This window comes from Chaetura pelagica, unplaced genomic scaffold, assembly GCF_000747805.2.
Source record: "Chaetura pelagica isolate M959 unplaced genomic scaffold, ChaPel_1.0 scaffold72, whole genome shotgun sequence".
Classification (NCBI taxonomy): Eukaryota; Metazoa; Chordata; class Aves; order Apodiformes; family Apodidae; genus Chaetura; species Chaetura pelagica.
In genome coordinates, this window is record NW_009952560.1 from 2,619,452 (window position 1) to 2,639,425 (window position 19,974).

General features: G+C 38.9%; 1 protein-coding gene across 1 annotated transcript in view; it reads left to right on the forward strand.

Annotated features, from left to right (window-relative positions):
* Nucleotides 1–395: 395 nt before the first annotated feature.
* TRIM37 (tripartite motif containing 37) overlaps nt 396–19,974 on the forward strand; it is a 23,437-nt gene continuing 3,858 nt past the window's right edge. Inside the window, exons 1-20 of the mRNA XM_010009070.1 lie at nt 396–404; nt 1,202–1,303; nt 2,593–2,633; nt 3,658–3,774; nt 5,018–5,105; nt 5,933–6,055; nt 7,340–7,463; nt 8,097–8,164; nt 8,340–8,464; nt 9,421–9,471; nt 9,907–9,988; nt 11,544–11,620; nt 12,091–12,270; nt 12,930–13,044; nt 13,255–13,467; nt 13,866–14,002; nt 14,689–14,786; nt 16,115–16,315; nt 18,327–18,638; nt 19,535–19,663. Of these exons, the coding sequence (XP_010007372.1) occupies nt 1,235–1,303; nt 2,593–2,633; nt 3,658–3,774; nt 5,018–5,105; nt 5,933–6,055; nt 7,340–7,463; nt 8,097–8,164; nt 8,340–8,464; nt 9,421–9,471; nt 9,907–9,988; nt 11,544–11,620; nt 12,091–12,270; nt 12,930–13,044; nt 13,255–13,467; nt 13,866–14,002; nt 14,689–14,786; nt 16,115–16,315; nt 18,327–18,638; nt 19,535–19,663 (2,350 nt within the window). The 5' untranslated portion in view covers nt 396–404; nt 1,202–1,234. The remainder of the gene's footprint in view (nt 405–1,201; nt 1,304–2,592; nt 2,634–3,657; nt 3,775–5,017; nt 5,106–5,932; nt 6,056–7,339; nt 7,464–8,096; nt 8,165–8,339; nt 8,465–9,420; nt 9,472–9,906; nt 9,989–11,543; nt 11,621–12,090; nt 12,271–12,929; nt 13,045–13,254; nt 13,468–13,865; nt 14,003–14,688; nt 14,787–16,114; nt 16,316–18,326; nt 18,639–19,534; nt 19,664–19,974) is intronic.

Here is a 19,974-nt window from a genome sequence, read left to right on the forward strand (position 1 = left end):
AGGGGGCACGCAGTTATTCGGCGTAGGATCAGAAAATCAATTGGTGGAACGTGGGAGGTGACTGTGCTGGAGGTGGATGGAGACCTGGCACTGACAGGACCCGGCTTGGCACGCAGGAAGGCACAGTTCTCAGCGGTGCCCATCCGTAACCTGGGCAGCTGGCACGCATTGCTGTGGTCTCTATTAATAGCAGCCAAACAGGAGGAGAATTGAGAACACTTTGTGTGATGACTTCCTCTAAATGCATATACTGCATTTGCATTAATTGCAACCACTACAGAAGGCACTAATGTATGGGAGATACTCTGGTGTCTGTACATTGAAGATTTGCGTCACTTTTTCTGCTGATTTATAATTTCAACACTGTGGGGAAAAAAAATAGCCCATCTGAAGAATCTTTAAAAGTTCCATCGTTAAAGCTGGAAGGGATCTAACTCCTGTACAATGTAAAACTTCTTTTCCAATGAAAAATCTATCAATATGGAAAGAAAACCTAGCTTGGTATTTCAAAACACTCTTCTCGTATTTGGAATGGAGAGAGATGAGGTGGTTGTATTCTTGAAGGAAATTCTTGTCTCTTCAAATGGGTATAGTAAAAAAGAGTTATATTTTTGTTGTCCAAGATTGGAGGAAGTCCACACCAAATTGGGTGTGATAAGAGTGTAGAAATTGTGGAGTTAGTGTTAATGGTAGACCTGAAAAAATTTAAGTCTTACAAAAATGAAAAGAAAAAAAAGCCATATCCTATTAAACCCCTATTGTTAGTATTCTGTATAATGCACATGTGCACTTAACAGGTTTTGCAGTTAATTTGGTGTCAATATGTTGAAACTTGAGGGTTCCAAATCTGCAGGTGCAGCATAGTGTCTTCTGACAACTGTTTAATCCCACGTGAACACAAGCAGGAGTAATACTTTGGCTACAGAAAGACCCACTTGGAAAAACAGAAGCCAAGGAAAGAAACTATTCCTTGAAGAAGAATAGTGTTATACAGTGGGTGCTAAGAGCAGGTGTAGTGTAGGAGAACGTGGAGAGAAGAGCTGTGGTGTTTGACTTGGTGCATCTCAGAGAGAGCTGCCATCTGTAGCTGTTTGGAATGGGTCTGCAGTGATGAAACCTGGCCCTCTGCCTGGAAAATCAATGCAACTCTGATATGTTTGAAGTATGTGGCTTAACAATAGCGATAATCTACCCTTTGCAGAGCATTGCTGAGGTATTCCGATGTTTTATTTGTATGGAGAAATTGCGCGATGCACGTCTGTGTCCTCATTGCTCCAAGCTGTGCTGTTTCAGTTGTATTCGGGTGAGTTTGCTTTTTATAGTTTATTGTTGCAACTGTATGAACTTAAAAGCTACTAATCTTACAAGCAAATTCTTGCTTCTTTTTTGTCCCTTTTCCTGGATTTCCCACCGTTTCTCTTTTCCTGTTCTGTGCTCTTTAGTTTCTCCTTCAAAATCTTTCATGACACTGAGGAAAAACTTCGCAGGCTGTGCACTGCATTCAGTAGTGCTAGTTATAGGGACTATCTGGAATAATTGCTTTGAAGAAGCAGGCACATAATGATCCCTTCTGTAACATCTGTTGAGAGTCAGTGATGCCTGTATGGAAGACAAAAGTTGGGACAGGAATCAAAGGCTGAGTTTCCATTTGTCAGTATGGAACACTAGAATGTCACAGCATCATCTCTTGTTATCTTGGAGATGCTTTAAGATGCTCACTAAACTAGTATGATACAATGAGGTACAGGCTCAATCTCTCTCAAGGCAGGCTGGTAGAGCAGGCTGAAACAGCATCTGAAGCACCTCCTCATGTGTTAGTGTAGTGGGAGACAGTTCAGCTGAGGTTTTCAGACCTTGGGTAGTATTTCCAGAAACTGGAACATTCATCATTCACTGTGAAAGCTGTGACAAGAACTGTGGGTGAAGGATTCATGTTACATATTAAGAATGTTAGGTGACATATTGTTGCTGGGTGGTGAGAAATTATTCATGAGTCTTTAAATGTAGTAGTGAGCTGACAAATATGAGCTCTTCAACTGCTGAGCATTTACACTTATAAGTCATAGTGGGCAGATGAAGTTCTTTTCTCAGCTACTTGTCTTTGGAGCTTGCTGGAAAAGAAACATTCAAAGGGTCCTTGTGGATTTGATCACTGAATTGCAGGTATCTAACTTGCTTATAAATAGCTCAAGAGAAAGAAGTAACTTACCTTGAAGACTAATAACTTAGACTCTGAAAAATATGCTTGCTATGTCTTTTGCTTTATTTGGTTGAAATGTGCCTTTAGTCTATGAGGGTGGGAGCCTGCACCAGCTGTGTGGTTTCTAATGGAATATTTGGTACCTCGAAATTCTCTGTATAATTTTAATGGAAATGTCTTTGACAGCTAAAGAAAAGTGGTTACTTCATTACTAAGACACAAATAGCAGCTTCTGTGACTAAGTGGTTGAACAGTTAAATTACAAACCGGTAAAAGGAGGAAAAATGTGGAAAGACTAATAAAAAGAAGTAACTCATAATTAATAGCAGAATGTACTTGCTTGCAGTTCTTTTCTTATAGTCTTAGAAATGCTTTCCCTTTTTCCTTCATAGCGCTGGCTGACTGAACAAAGAGCTCAGTGCCCTCATTGTAGGTAAGGTATTTATAAAATCAGAAATAAATTACCAGGAGTTGGGTGTACTGTCCTGTTATGAGCCCTCATTTTGAGTGCAGGTTGCACTAAATTTGTAAGCTTGAATTTTTGAGACCTGCCTGATGTTACTATAAAAATTTACCCTGTTGTAGTACTTATGCACAGGTATGTTCTGGTTTTTTGACAAGCTAAGCATGCTCTTTATTCTCCTCCTATCACACTGCTGTTTTCAGTGCATATAATTGGTGTAGTAGGAGTAATTACTATTCCTCTTAGAACTCTTAATATTCTTCATGCATGTGTCAGAGACCAGAAACTTTAGTTTTCATGCTGAAATTTGTACTTTTTTTATACTTGTAATTTTTGAGACATCTGTTGCAAATTTGCATAAGTACCTGCAATGTCTTATTTGTGATTTTTAAATATATTTTTTTTTTATTGTAGTGCCCCATCCTGTTCCCCCAAGCCCTGGCACCCCTTAGCACTTCTTGACAGCCTAGCAATTCTAGCTCTTGGTAGACCAAAAATTGGAAGGTAGCATATTTTTTCCCCTAAGGAAGGAGTGATATTTAAGAGAACTAACCAACTATTTCTGCAGAACTTTTTAAATACTCAGCTTTTAAAGCATTGGCTCCATAGCTCTAAAATGCTTGTAAGGAGGTAAATGTGTCTGCATTTTACAAAGGGGATAATTGAAGCACTGCAATGGAGATAGCTGACTAATGTGAGAAATTGAAGAAGAACTAAGAAATGAAATTATTTGCTCAGCATTGTCCAGGAGTTCATCAAGAAATCTGGAAATATTTCCTGGGTTCCCTATCTAGCTATTTTGTGTGTTATTGTGGGGTGGTTTGATAGTGCTTCCTGCGTTCCTTCAGCCCCCAGATGTGCAAATTGACTTGAAATTCCTGAAATGGCATGTACGGTTTCAGCTTTTTGCCTGTGATTAACTGAATTAACTCCAATGCTTTTCTTTTAGCTCCTGGAGCTGAGTTCTTGCTCTAACTGTAGCTGTTCCTTGCAGAGCCCCACTGCAGCTGCGAGAGCTCGTAAACTGTCGTTGGGCAGAAGAGGTCACACAACAGCTTGATACGCTTCAACTGTGCAATCTCACAAAGCATGAAGAAAACGAAAAAGACAAGTAAGTGAAGCCCTCTTCACAAGAAATGTTTTGGAGTTTGCCTTATATGAGCAAACTCTAAAGTTCTGCTCATTATTTAAATCAGGGAACAAAGTGATAACTTGTATTTAAGCTGAATTTATTCAGTGTTCACTGACTAGAAGTTGGAGTTCATTTCTGTCATACTTAATGGAATGAGAAAAATTCTTTAATGTGTTTGCCTAGAAAACTACTACTATTTCTAGTTTGATTGAATATAGTTAAAATGAGAGATGTGAGAAGCATGAAGGGTATTAATACATAAGGCTTTTAGCCCTTTTTAGTGACCATACTTCTGAAATAAGTCTTCTCTTAATGCCTTGCTCCTTTGACAATCCCATTAAGACTATGGGTGCTGAGTTGGTGTCTTGGCACATAAAAGCCGAGAAGCTGGTCTTAGAAGATGTCTTCCAGTCCCTTGTGGAAATGTAATTAATAAACCCAGTTTGAGATCAGAGAAAATACATGAAGTCCCACAGAAAGCACTAATCTTGCTATATCTGTCATGTTACTGCTGTTCATTGTCCTTCCTTGTCTCTGGAGCCTCCAGTATTTTCTGATGTATTCCCAGGAGCAGCTGTCAGTATTTTCTCAGCAGGCTTTTCTCCTTATTTTTCCCATTACTAGTGCTGTTATATGTTCTAATATATATTCTGGAGATTTGGAGGAGAAAAGTGTGAGAAGAATAATTGAAAAATGGACAGAGACTAATTATGTGTTCTGTACCTGCCAGCTCCCCAGGTTCCTGAATCCTAGTGGACAGGAAAGGCCTGCATTTTAGGTCTGGCCTGCTCTGTGCTGTTTCTTGATTGATGCTGTTCCTCATATTTTAAGAAATTACAAGATCAGTTTGTCCAAAAAGCTTATAAAACATTGCTCTGTGGTTACTTCAGGTTGCATATTATTAGATTTTAATAATGTGAAGTATTAACTTTGAGAACTCTGAGCTTGATTAATTGAGGATATCCTTTATTTGCTGGTGAGAAATCTAATTTTAGTAATGTACTTTCTTGTCTCTGTGTAATACTTCCTGAGAGAGTAGTAAGAGCAACATTTACTTTCCAAAAGGTTTTTACTGAATAGAAGTATTCTTCTTGCAAAACTCTGCAGATATTTTATGCTTTACTCTAAGTGTCACCTACCAAAACAAGTGAAAATGTTAATTTGAGTTTGCAGAAAATTTGTAGCTATTTTCTGTTGATGTAATGTTTAATTTTTGTTTTAGGTGTGAAAATCATCATGAAAAGCTTAGTGTTTTCTGCTGGACCTGTAAGAAGTGCATCTGCCACCAGTGTGCTCTTTGGGGAGGGATGGTAAGAAAAGACTTGCTTGGATGCATGTTATATTTTACAATAAGAGACTGCAAATATTATGTTTGACAGCAGTTTGAAGAAACAGAAATGCTATGAAACTGTTCTTATGGCTGTTGACTTGCCATGCAAATATGTAGCTTTATATGTATTTATCATTTAGTGTGAACATTGGTTGTGAAAGGTGATACCTTTGTTTATAATTAGAGAAGCTAATTGAATTTTTGCTGAAATGAGGTCAGAATTACTTTACTTATTATAAACTTCATGATACATTGGATTAACTGTAGATGGTCCTGAGAATTTTATGGGCAAAGGAAGAAATCTTTCTCAGAGAAGATAGATAACACTTACTCCTGGCCTGTAATCTTTAATGCAACTTTCAAAGCTGTGTTAGCAGTGCAGCTCACCACACTGTTATCCTTTCCATTGAATATTTCAAGGAGAGCCTACTGTCCTTGTTTGGAATATCTGGTTAACAGTGTGCTGCCTTTGGGAAGGGTGATTTAATAATAATAAGATAACCCTTCTATCATTATTTGATGTGTTGGAGAATTGCACAGTGAATGAAGCAGTTTAGTTTTGGAGGACTGATGAGACTCCAGATAAGTCTTGACAGGAATCTTTGATGGTATGAAAGCCAAATTCATGACTTAGGAAGGGAAGTGAAAGACAGGCTTCCTACGTACAATCTGCTTTGGAACTTTTCCAGAATGAGTGATACACTAGGAGGCTTTCTTCCCCTCTCTTTCAGTAATTTAATAGGAGTGGAATAAAATTAAAATGGGATGCTCTATTATTTCTCTCTCCCCATTCCCTTTTTTTAACAGCATGGAGGGCATACTTTTAAGCCATTGGCAGAAATCTATGAGCAACATGTCACAAAAGTAAATGAAGAAGTGGTAAAGCTGAGGAGAAGGCTCATGGAATTGATCAGTTTGGTGCAAGAAGTGGTAAGAAATTGATCCAAGATAATGTTAAGTGTTTCTGTACTACACCATTGTAAAAGGAAAACTGTGAAGCGGGAAGAGGAAGTGGTGCACCATTTCAGATGCTCATTATGCACCTTTTCAGAGATAATCTCACAGAGACACATTTAACTTTTTAGTTATCATCTCTATACACATTGTGGAAAGATCAACATATTCTCAGTACTGTTTTTGCAGTTGCCACACAGAAAAGGATGCAAGTTGTGTAACAGGGAATTCTTCTTTTTGGCTGTGATATTCAAAAGCTAGCATTGTGCAGTTATTTGGAAGTTGTATTTTTATCAACACTTACAAAAGTGCAGTCTGTCATGCTAAACATGTGAAAAAAATACTTGGTTCTTATAGAGCTTATTTTCCTGTCTTTATGCTAATAAGCTACAAGTATATTTGAGCCTCGAGTATGGGCAGTGACAGATCTGAAGTTTGTGTCCCTCCTTTTCCTGCCCCATGGGGGTAAATGTGTTAGACATCCACATACCAACATGCTCAGCTTTGGCAGATTCAGTCTGAATTCCAACAATTGAGTAATTTCTTGTATTCTAAGAAGGGCTGTTTTTGTGTTTTGCTGAATGCTGTTACATTTATTGTCTTTGTGCAAATAAAATAAGGGGTTTTTTAAACAAGTTTCTGTATGGTTTTTGTCTATGCTATTATTCAGGTAGTTTTTTTGCCACATGCAGTGGTAGCTTAGCTCTCTAGCAGCTCAGATGTGACTGTTTTACAAAAACTTATATTTGTTGAGAGAGTTGCAGCCCTCAGCTTCCAGGCTGAAGGGCACTATTTTTATCAAATTATTCTTGTTACCAAGAAGGTAACATTTTTGTGCTGCTCAAGTTACAGAAGAGAAACTGACAGCAGTAAATATAAATTTTGGTACTGAAGGATGCCTGTATGACAAATCTCTATGTACTTCAACTTAACTGTTAACCTTTGGTCACCCACCAGAGGGCACGCTTATGTGTTCAGTAAAAGTCAAAAGAGTCTTTACAGCTGGCAACAGGACTATCCTGTCATGCAGCTCATCCAAAAACACAGGCTTGTTTTCTTTTTCTAAATGTGAAAGCTTCAATAAGAACCAGGATTGGGGTTTTTTTCCCCTCATAGAAGAATAGTGTTGGATGGGACTCTAGGGAGACCTGGATATTTCTAGGATCTGAGAGAGCAGAATCAAGGTGTAAATGAGTAAAACGTGCCGAAGTGTGAAAGTTTTCTTTTTGTTTGTTTGTTTTTTTCTGAACCCTGTTTCAGGAGAGGAATGTGGAGGCAGTGAGAAGTGCCAAGGATGAGCGAGTTCGGGAGATCAGGAATGCGGTGGAGATGATGATTGCCCGGTTAGACACTCAGCTGAAGAACAAGCTTATAACACTCATGGGTGGGTATTTGCCAGATCTGTTATAAGCAGGAGTAATGTATTAACAATGTGTAAATATACTGAGAAACTTTCTTGCCCTGGGAGTATGATCCCTTACACACTTCACAGTGTTAGGCAAGTTAACAGCTGACAAAAAACTTCTACCTACAGCAAAGCTTTTGGTTAATTATGTAGTTACTATGGTACAGTCATGTTTAAGCATTGTTTGTTCTTGTTTATAAAGAAAATACTTAAAAGCCACTATTTCTCTTCACTTTGACATTCAGGAGAAAAGTGTCAGAGAGGCTTGTCTGAATGAGAGTGAACTCAAACCTGTTTGGTTGGTTTGTTTGTTTTGGGGGGGTTTATTTGTGTTTTCAAAGAAAGCAGCCCCAAACAACAAACCCCCCATTTCTGAGCCAGAGAATGTTTCATTACTGTCCTAACCTCAAGGGTGTTCTTTACTACAGCTCTAATTTAAAACCTAGGCTTGCTTTTAAGATGTTTTCTCAATCAACCTTGGTATATTTATAAATCCTTTACCTTAGTAAGTTCTGGGGCAGCTTCCAGTTACAAAAAACCAAACAACTCTGTTTCTTAAAATCCAGTAAGTATGTCTTTTTTCTTTAGGCACGTGTTCTTCTCTTTAAACAGGTCAAAAGACATCGCTTACTCAAGAAACTGAACTTCTGGAATCCCTGCTTCAAGAAGTAGAACATCAGGTGATTATGAAAAGAGCTGAAATGTTGTGTTACATAGATCCCTCCTCTATTGACCTTTCTTTTTATTTTATTTTTTAAACTATTAATAGATGGATATTTCTTGAGACTTTTTGTGTCTTTTCGTTTAAGTGGACCTAAGGATTTTTCTTCCTCCTTGTTTTTTTTCCCCATATAGTTACGATCCTGCAGTAAGAGTGAGTTGATATCCAAAAGTTCAGAGATCCTGATGATGTTCCAGCAGGTTCATCGGAAGCCTATGGCCTCATTTGTCACTACTCCTGTCCCTCCAGACTTCACAAGGTAAGCATTGCATTTCCTTTCTGGTGTAGCTAAAACTTGAAAGCCACCTTACAAAGGTTTGTTTTGCTTGTTTAAAAAATGTTTAAAGTATCTTAGAGGATAGTATCTCTTTCCTATTTTACTGTACCACTGGATGGAGGAGGATGTTCCAGTGAGTCTGGGAGGCAGGTGTATTCTTATGTGTCAGTCTTTTGTGAAACTGGGGCAGGACAGTACCACCATGTGGTAACATGTAGGTTGGAAAGAGTAGGTGTTTGGTAGCTGATGGATAGGATCTGGAGAGCCTTCTAGGAAAGCAAGTCATACTTCTCAGCTACATGGGTGGTGGCAATGCGTGATTCTTTCTGTTTCTGGGTTAAGTTTGGTATCCCTGAGTTAGGGTCCAGACTTATACACAGAAAATGTTTCACTGCTTAACTTACTCCTCTTGCAATGCAGCAAGTAGGCTTTTCTGTTCCAGCAGGGCTTATTTTATGTCTGTACTCCCTGCTGGGGAGTCAGGACAGTGGGTTCCATCTGACTTTTTTTTTTTCCTCTTTTACATGTAGTTTACTGATTTGTCCTTTTTCTCTTATTATTGGGTCATTCAATATATAATTGCAAGGCTCTCAAGAGATTCCTGTGCAGGTCACCTTAATTCAGAATATGTATCCAAAATCACTTCATAGCACAGTTCTTCATAAAGAGAGTCTTGCTAGTGCTGGGTTTTGAGGAAATCTGTGGAGAGTTCATGCTAGCTGACTGAAAAGCATCTCCAAAAAAATCAGAAGAGAAGTCTTTAAAGAATTCCTCAAATAATTTTCTGTTCTCTAGCAAAAAATCCGTTTGACTTGCTTTTAGATGCCATCTCAGAACTACTTTCTTGGCATGTTTTCTGAAAAGAATAATTAGATGCTTCTCTGAGGTGAGTTTAAATCTGAATGTTTATTTTATTTATTTCCTCCTTCCCTTTCCAGTGAGTTGGTTCCAGCCTATGACTCAACTACATTTGTCTTGGAAAACTTCAGGTAAGAATGTATCTTAAATTACTGTAAATATTTGGAAGATTTTCCTGTTTCTTCTGTACATGAGTAATATTCTTTAAAACATTGAGTAGTCTCTACATATGAATATATGAACTAAGCTATAGGAATGCAATAAGAAAATCTCTTGTTTAAGAGGGGAACAATTACTCCTAGCTAAACTCTTTGCCTTTATCATGGAATATCTTTTTAGCTAACTACCTATTTTTCTCTTTTAAAAGAGATTGGATAATTTTGCAAGGAATATGTGTATTTGTATTGACACAACATTTTGCATGGGCCTCACGTGCTGCTGTCTGCTTTCTGCAGCAAGAAGGATGGTTCTAGAGTGTAAGAGTGCCAGTGTGCAAGCAGCTCACTATTTCATGGAGGGTTTTGCTTGGTCCCAATAGCAAATGTTTCTTTCTCCTTTCTCACTAGTACGTTGCGCCAGCGAGCAGATCCTGTTTACAGTCCGCCTCTCCAAGTGTCAGGACTTTGCTGGAGATTAAAAGTTTATCCAGTGAGTTATATTTTCAACTGGAGTTGCTATCCCATCCAAAACATTTAACCAGCATTCATATGCTTCTTTTGTGAGGAAATACCAGTTAGTTTCTTCTCGTGTTGTATATAAAAAGCTCATGAAAAGAATATCATAAGGTTGTAGAGCTGATCACCAGCCTTTGGAGTATCCCCCCTCTGCCTCCAGATATCCAGCATGAACATTCTTAGTCTAGTCCATCTGGTTACTTTAAAAGCAATTAAAAATTGGTTTTACCAATATGCCATAGGAACTTTAATAGATATTTTTACCCTTTCTGTCTGAGTGGTTCTTGCAGATGTTTCTTGCAGAATTGAGGTATAGCATAACTTACTGTACTTATGTTTATGAACAATAATTAATTGGGAACTTTGGAGGAGGATGAGGTATTAGTTGAAGGGGAATCTGTTTTACTGTGCATGCAGTTCTCAGGTGCTGATAGTAAAATGTTTGTCTTCTACTACTCTCCTTTCAGTGGGCTGAATATTCAGATTTCTGAAGCAGCATGTCTGTGTTGGAATGTTAACCCACAACATGTGATCTTCTTACAGTCCACTAGTCTGGTCAGTGCTTCCAGGAAGCTCTGGCTGCTCCTACAACTGTGTTTGGAGAAATATGTGTAGTGCTGGAGTGCAGGTTTTGTTTATTGGTGATTTACATGGCATCTTCAGAGAACTAGATTAATCTGTTAAGCCCATGGATGCCGAGAACTGCTTTCCTTCAATGCAGAGGAGCACCCTTGTTTAAGTTTCCAAAGTATTGTAAATTCAGGATTGACTACATAAGGTGAGCTGTCAGAAGGCATTAAAATTATTTTTTTTTAATGGTAAGTTGAAATGTTTCTTCAACCTAGAGGATTCAAGTTGAGCTGTTCTTCATCTGTGGTTAAGGTGAGCGCGATGGAGGTTTTGCCATATTTTTTCCTGATTTCTGGTGATTCTAATATTGTTTATTAGTTAACTGGCCTAACTTTTTCACGTTGCATGTTTTTTTCTGAAGAAATGGCTTTTCTTTCAAAAGTTAAATAGCTTTGAAATGTGTCTGTGTGTTAAATATTTCAGGACTAATATATAACCTGACCAGTTTTCATGTTGAGAACTTAAAGAACTGGACCGTAATAAATGGCTACGTAGATTTTATGAGCCTTTTGCTACTTTTCCTATAGGTTAAATAAACATTGACACATTGACATGTGTTTGTCTCCTTAGTCTTCCACTTAATTGAAGCCCTAAGATGTTAATAGAATAATTAAATCTCTGTTTTGAGATTAAATCTGAGGTATTCATACTAGACTGTGTATGTGCTTCCAGATGCAAACTCCATGTTGGTTCAAGTTACAGGTGGAGTTCTAGGTTACAAAGACTAAAAATCAAAACTGTATCATACAAAGTATGCATACTACTGTAGCATACTACTGCATATTGTTTGTTGATTGAAGCTGTTTTCTAAATGTCGAGGGTACATAGAGGAGTTTTGTTTTGCTTTTCTGGCTTTTACTTTTTTCAACCATTTATCTCTCAATTTTATTTGTTTCAAGGATGGAAATGGAGTAGTACGAGGCTACTACCTGTCAGTGTTCTTGGAGCTGTCTGCTGGATTGCCAGAGACTTCCAAGTAAGCAAACCTGTAGTAAAAGCACCTGTTTTTCTATTGGCAAAGCATCTAGAGAGGTTTGCAGAGAATGACCTCATGCTATAGTGTTGCTAGGGTTTGATGCAGAGCCCTCTTGAAAAGCAGAGTGGAACTTTTATTGTCCATTGAGCTTTGAATTTTGCCCTAAGACAATATTTTGAAGTTGTTAGTCAGTGGCTTTCTTGAAATAAAAAGCAACCTGGCAAAACAGCTGATAACAGTATCTGTCTCCTAGTATTGAATCCTAGGGTTGGTTTACAACTCAATTTCCTATTACTACTTTCACCCCCCTTGTACTCTTTTATATAAGTGTTAAGTAAAATCTTGTCTGACCCACCTCTTCAGCAGAGCATACAAGCCTCCCAGGAAGCGCAGTTCTGTTCGACTTGATGTATTCAGCAATTCTGACATCTTTCTTTTAGTATTAATACCTGTAATCTTCCCCTGTGTAGGTATGAGTACCGTGTAGAGATGGTTCACCAGTCCACCAACGATTCCACCAAAAACATCATTCGAGAGTTTGCCTCTGATTTTGAAGTTGGAGAATGCTGGGGCTACAACAGGTTCTTCCGATTGGACTTGCTGGCCAATGAAGGCTACTTAAACAGGCAAAATGACACTGTCATCCTAAGGTAAGGAGCACAGCTCAGTGGGGCTCCTTCTTGCTATCATTTCACACAGTATCACGCCTACTGCTGAAACAGGAAATAATTAAGTAGCTGAGTTTAAAAGAATTGTGACATGTTTTGTCATAAATGGATTGTCATAAGCTTTAAAGAAGAAAATATGCTGAAGGGAGCTGTGGAAACTTTAAGTACATCTATTTCTTTGTGAAGTAGCTACACTTGACACTAGTAAGCCTGGGTTGGAGATATGTAGCTAAAGTAATTAAAGGAAAAGGGTGTTTTCTCCCCCTCTTTAGAAACAGTTATAGTGAGCATGGGAAAGCTTTGGAAATGAAGGAAGTCTGTATTGTAAGAGAGCTGATGCTGTCAATGGAACTTTTAATGTGACAGCATAGAAGCTTTATCCATGTACTTCAGTCTTCTTCCTCCTGTTAAATGCTTTGTGATGTTTGTTGATTTTGTTATGTTAGCCTGTGAAGGTAACTGTCTCACCTACAGAATATTTACTGTTGCCCTTCAGTGCATTCATGATACTGAGTATAGGAAGGACATGTCTTGTTAAGTTTGTTTCATGACTAGGTTTCAGCTCCTATGATGTTCTTATGCAAGGCTTTTCAGATTTTGAAAAATAAAAGCAACAAAACTTCTCAAATGTCTTTTTGAAGGTTCCAAGTTCGCTCACCAACCTTCTTCCAGAAGTGTAGAGATCAGCACTGGTACATTGCTCAACTGGAAGCAGCTCAGACAAGTTATATTCAACAAATAAATAACCTTAAAGAAGTAAGTGTGTATGTTAATGTAAAATGCCAGTAATTATCCTTTTTAGGTTAAAAAGTTCATATTTGACAATTGCTAACTTGAGTTGCTATTAGTAGTTTAATATTCACATTATTAAAATAGTATATATTTAAGTTGAATTTACATGATTTGATGGTGATGCTCCATTGTTGTCTTCTACATGTGCTTTTGTGTATCCTTCTAATATTTAAGAGGCTGGCGATTGAACTTTCCCGGACTCAGAAATCACGAGGCATTTCACCTCCAGACACTCATCTTAGTCCCCAGAATGATGATGGTTCAGAAGCAAGATCGAAGAAATCTGGACAAAGCACTGAAGTACTACTTGAGAATGTTGCTGCTCCAGGATTAGTGCGAGATAACAAGGAAGAGGAGGAGGAGAAGCTCCAGCAGGAAGACTTAAATGTAGGAATTACCATTTTCCTGCCTCTCTGTGTGCAGTGTTTATGATAGGATAGCAGTAGAAACATAGGTGAACTTCTGAATTGTAAATTAGGTTTATTATCCTCTGTGTGGAAATAGGAGATAACATGCTTGAAAGCTAGCAGTGAGATGACACTAGAGAAATGTTCCAGAACAGAACTAATAGATCTCAGGACAAAAAAGTTTCCAAATTGCAGCTGAAATAAAATCCAACTTCTCTGTTTGCTACAAGCTTTTATTGTGCTTTGAGACCCTCTGAACTCTTGTATACTAGTGTGACACTCTGGGGAGGAGAGTTTCTGTTCATAGCTTTTGGTGAATGCATCCAAGTACAACCTAAGTGTTTCTTTTTATAAAGACTTGTTCTGTTTTTCCTGTAGCATGAGCTCTCTGATGGTGAGCTGGATATAGATCTTGCTGGAGAAGATGAGGTGAACCACCTTGATGGTAGCAGCTCTTCAGCTAGTTCAACAGCAACTAGTAACACTGAAGAAAATGATATTGATGAAGAAACTATGTAAGTAACTTCAAATGCCTTTTGGATCATCACCTTGTGTACCAGGGTAATCATCCTAATTCCAGTGGAAACTTATTCATTTACTCTATCACAGTTCAGTTGTGTGGGGGATTCCAGTGCAATATGAGGAATATTTCCTGTACTGGAAGCAACATGAACTGAAGGATTTAACACTAAACATAGAATTTTTGGTCAGCTAGGTGCTATCTTCCCAATGTCTTAGTTTGCTTTAGTGTTGTATTCTGCCTTTGACAAGTGATAGTCTGTGAAGGTTCTTTCCCAAAATGCTGTTAAGAAATCTGTTTCTACACTGTAATGAAAGAGAGGTTTGGTATTAGGAAGTGTTGTAGTAGTAGGAAAGTGATGATGAAGACTGTTACTTAAGCTAGAGAATTTAAGCTTCCTAGCTGAGACCACAATGTCAAGTCTTAGCATCTTCATTAAATCATGAGAATGTGTTGTAACACATACAAATATAGAAGACTGCAGGATCAGATTTTGCAGTATGGCACTTTTGGACTCCTGGATGATGAGTCAGTCATCTAATTAACACACTTTGATGTGTTGAGTTTTTGTAGTTTGAAGTGCAAAAAATGTTGTTTTCAAGGTATGTACCATAAGGTTTAACAAGAGCTGACAGAAGCTCATAATTGCATTCTCCTTTTCCACCCCAATCATCTCTCAAGGTCTGGAGAAAATGATGTGGAGTATAGCAGTAATATGGAGTTGGAAGAAGGAGATCTCATGGAAGATGCAGCAGCTGCTGCTACTGCTGGAGCATCAGGTATGAAAAAGAGCCTTCAGAATTCCCATATATGTGAAATGCTGCTGGATTCCTTTCCCTGTTCTTGGAAGCAGCACCAAACTGTGTGTTCTGCAGGCATTTCTATTTTTGGAAATGCTGTATCATGTGGTTTGTACCAATTATTGCAGTGTAGCAGAAACATTTTGTTGCTTCAATTTTAAAAAAGGGTGTGATCTTCTAAATGTGCTTGTTGAAGAGTGATACATAAGTTTAGAAGGAGGCTTTTGCAATTTTTGCTGATATCCATGTGGCCTCTGAATGTGTGGCATGTTCAGTCAGGTTTTACTGTACTGTAAAACCTGAAGTACATGAAGAGAATGAAGTAAAGAATCCTTACAGGTCAAGCAGAAATACATTTTAAATACAATAAATGAAAGGGTGCTCTGAAATCTCTTGCTGCCTAAAGATGATTGTAGCCTAAATTAGCCATAGGTTAATAAGATTCTGAAAGAAATATACATATATTGAGTATATTTATTTATGGCAAAGAAATCAGAAATGGCATTCACTGGAAGTGGTTGTTATGCTGCTGTGGAAGTCTGCTAGTGCTTGATAGACAGATTTCCTTAAATGTTCTGCTTCTAGCTGGTGTTTCAAAATGTCTTAAACTCCTGGTGAGCTAAGGGAGTTGAGGGACACGTCTCTTTCCTTCTGAAAGCACAGACTTTAGAGTAAGAGCACAGTGGCAGCGAACGCAGCTTTTATTTAGGAGCTTTTAGAAAGTAATTTTTGACAGCTTTTATAAAAGCTGACAATCTCCTTACTTGAGCTTCTTGCATTTACCTGCTTGTACTATTTTCCAGTCTGAATGTTAGCAATGTCATCTGTCAGTGTTGGAAGGGACTTCTACTAAAATGTAGAATTTTCATGTCTTGCATCAAACTATTTTCTCTGAAGACTCTTCATCTTTTGAGTGCCTTGGCCACTATGTATTGCGAACATCATAACACAGAGTAGAACTCAACTGAAGATTCCCCCTCTTATCTAATTGACAGCAGGGACCTAGAAAGTTTGTGCCTTTTATTCAGAATAAATGTTCATTATATTGATTTGTTTACTAATCTATTAAGAGATTTGCATGAAAGATATGAAGCAAAGTCCTTTTTTTTTTCTTCTTCTCTTCCACCTCCCGGTGGTTTTTGGCTTAAACTTTTAGTCAGAAGCATATCTGATTAGCTTTCAGAATCTATTAATCCATTAAATAATGCTGCTGTCTTGTTAAGTTTACTGGAATGTTTTCATTCCTAATCTGATTGTAGAACCTGTGTCAAGTCTAAGCATACTCTTTTCCTCCAACTCTTCCATAGGTACCAGCCATGGCTACACCAGCACCAGTGGTAGATCTTCAAGGCGGGGAGGAAGTGCCCTGGGTTCAACAGCCAGTAGTGGTTTATTAGATATAGATCCCTTGATTTTAATCCACTTGTTGGATCTAAAGGACAGAAATGGTATGGAAAACCTTTGGGGCCTTCAGCCACGTCCACCTGCCTCTCTTCTGCAGAACAGAGGTAACTGTACATCTCAGATTATTTAATTGCAATCTGGAAATGTCTTGAGGATGCAGTCCCAGAGTTAGAGGCAAGTTTGAGGAGGGGAGAGAGAGAAGAGGGAGACAAGTTGATGGCAAAATTTGCATATCATCTCTGCTCATCAGTATGCTGCACTGCTCTGCCAGCTCTAACACATCCTTTGTCTTCATGGTTGACCTCAGCTTGAGAATGCCAAGTGACTCAACTGAAACTAGAAGTGTGTATCAAGGAGGTTCTCTCATCTTTTCTTGGGGGATGTGACTGAACTGGCTGGTTGGTTTGAGTAGCAACACTGTAGGGAGGCAGTTCGTGCAATTTCTTTGGCTGTGACTGTGGGAGATGAGTGAAAGGCCCTTTTCTAGAAGGGATTAGCACTGAAAGACAAAATAACCCAAAACAACTCTCTGCTGAGGAGGCAATTACACCTCTCACTTCACACAGTTTGTGCACGTAGTGGCTGAGAGCACTAGGAGCACAGTGTCTCCTAACAAGGAAATAAATCCTGGAATTTACTTCTATGTGAAAAAAAGCACTTAAATGAGACCTAGAAAATGTGTGTAGTAGTAAGGCTGAAAAAGCACATGTAAGCACTTGTGGAACAAAAATTATAAAAATGTCAGGAGGAAAATATAGTAATGGTATTTAAATAACGAAGACTTGTAAGAGTGTTTGTGGCTCAGTTAGGACCCTTCAACTGCAAACAGCAGAAGCAAGGTTCTAGCATCTATGGCTGCTACTGAAGCTTGCTTGTTTATCTGGTTTTGGTAGTGAAGAATTAAAAGTAAATCAAACTGCACTAATGCATTTATCATGATTAACACTTATTTGTAGCTCACTGGCCCACTGCTGTGCAATGTCTTACTTGGGGTCATTCTGAAACAACCATTTAATGACAATAGAACAGAAGAGAAATAATGTAGCAAATGGGCCAAATAAATTATTGGTTATCTAAAAGCTAACTCAAATTATTTGTTCTGATTGTGATTGGCTTTTCTAATGTAGTCACTTAAACAGTTTGTCAGATGAATTTTCAGCTGAAGGTAATGTGTATTTCCCAAAATGGAAGGCACTTCCATAAGCACTAAGAGGGGAAGCAGCACTTGAACTGTAAGGCTCAGCTTTCTTTTGTGTGGAAGAAGTCCTAGACAAAAGGACCTTAAGAGGTCTGCACTTTGTCCTGCACTACTTGTGCAAGATTAAGCTGTCCTGTTGTGTGGCTTCCTGGTCAGCTTTAGTTACTGGCTACACAGCTGAAATGACCTGTTTTGTGAGGTTCTCTGAAGAGCTTATTCAAGTCAACCAATAAGAGAAGGCTGCTGTTACATTTGGAGTTTTCCAGAATTCACCTCCTAAGGTGAAAGTTTCTAAGAGCCACTTGACTTTACAGTTTTGAACAGCTGAATTTGCAGTGCAACACAGAATTTATAAGGCTTTCAATATACATCAAAGTTGATGTAATTCTGGCTGAGCAGCATGTAGGCTTACTCGGGTATTAGCTCCTTGACCTGATCTTCTGGTGTTAGACACTTAGGGAGTTCCTTCCCTAGTTTCAGATTTCTTTTGAGTTCTGGTGGTTAATGTGAAGTGGTGGTGGTATGAAAGTCTTATACCAGCACTTGTTAAGTGTTTTTATAAAATTATATATTCACTGGCAAGCAGGCTTGTGAGCGTGAGCTTGCCTGGCAGCAGGGAATGATGGCTCAGTTGTCATCAGAATTCATGCAGTACTGCATGCCTCGCTTCTTCCAGTGAGCAAGTTTTGGGGCCTTCCCCAGCAGGCAGAGAGTGAAAATCTGCTCTGATAGCTGTGAAGTGCTTGCAACCAAAGTATTCTGGTGCCATAACAGTGCAGACGAATATGTCTCTGTCCCTCATTTTTATAGCAGGGCAAAAGGTAGAATTCTTACAGCTGTTAAAAATAGATGTCTGTTTTTCTTTTAGAACAATTTTGCTTACCTGTTATGTTCTTTAACATTTCCTTTGGTAAAAGCATCATCCTATTCTCTAAAAGATCGAGATCAGCGGAGACACCAGGCAATGTGGCGGGTACCACCTGACCTGAAGATGCTGAAAAGACTTAAAACTCAGATGGCTGAAGTTCGGAGCAAGATGTCTGATGTAAAAAACCAACTGTCAGAAGTGAGAAGCAGCAGTGGTGGCTCCTGTGATGGACAGCCCAGCTTCTTCTCCATTGAGCAAGGCGCTTTAGCTGCCTGTGGAACAGAGAGCTGCAGCAAGCTGCAAGAGATAGGAATGGAACTGCTGACCAAGTCTTCAGTTACCAGTTGTTACATAAGGAATTGTGAGTCCATAGGAGAGGGGGGATTTAAATGTCTCTCCTACAAATGCCAGTTGTATAGATTGTTTATATATCCAGGCATCTGGAAAAAGACCTTTTATGTTTACTCCTTACTCAAGTTCAGCTGTTAGAGTTGAGAAATGTAAAAAACCTGCACTGCCTTTGAGTAAGCAAATGTTACTGAAACTGACTTCAGGCCTTCTTGGTAAAAGCAGCAAAACTTCTGCTCCACAACCAATAACACAGCTCAGGCAGTGAGAATGTTCTGAAGCTGAATCACTGTCAGGCTGATCCTAGCTGATCATATCTTGGTGGCTGCTGCTCTGTGTCTGACCTGTCTGTGAACTTGAGGATGTTTCATGATGCTTGTCAGTAACAAAATTTTTTAATTCTGAACTTGCTGTGCTTCAATAACTTGAAATCTTGGTAAAATTCAAGTAAGCCAAGGTTCTCTCTGTAGAGACTTTTCTATGGTGACTTCTTCCAAAGAGGTCCTGTGTATCAGTCTGTTCAGGTACTGTCACTGAGTCCTACTGGTAGGCCAGTGTGGAATCTTTTGAACATCAGCATGAAGGCTGTACAAGTGCTTTGTTACTTATGATCCTGAATTAAAGCACTTGTTAAACCTCTTTCACTTCCCTGTTGCCTGGGAGAGATGATTTTCCAGCCTTCTGGGTTTGATCCAAGTTATTGCTTGCATTTTGGAGCCAAGATGAGTAAGAAATGTATTGCAAACGTGAGTGGACTAAAGAACTGGAAGACTAGTGGAAGTTTTGTGCAGGATTGGGAGTTAATGATCAATGAGACTAATATGAAGCCTCATTTCACTTAAATGAGGCATAAAGACAGAATAATGCAGCAGTTTGAACACTTGTCACATCTTCAAATATTTTTTGCAGCTGCCAGTAAGAAAAGTAACTCACCCAAAGCCCTTCGCTCTGGAGCAGCCGGGAGCCTGTCCCTGCGGCGAGCTATGGACTGCGGGGACAGCAGCCTGCGGCTGAAGGCAGACAGTCAAACTGCTGAAGGTAAGCAAGGTCATCTTTATTAGAGGGATGGGATGCATCTGTTGCACAGAAGCTTTCTGCCCTTCAAGTGTTCAGAGAGAGTTGTTTTCTTGGAATGCTAAATGGTTACAGAGGTCATGGAGGAGAAAGTGGAACATACCATAGGGCCATCGCACAGGTTGTGACCTGTGCGCCCAGCTTTACCCTTGTCCAAGGCTAGAAGAGCTGCCTTGCTGCAGCCAACGACTTGCATCTATAGCTTGGAAAAATGACAGTGAAGAGGGTGTCTGTGTTAATAGAAAATAAGCAGAAGATACGTTTTAACTATATAA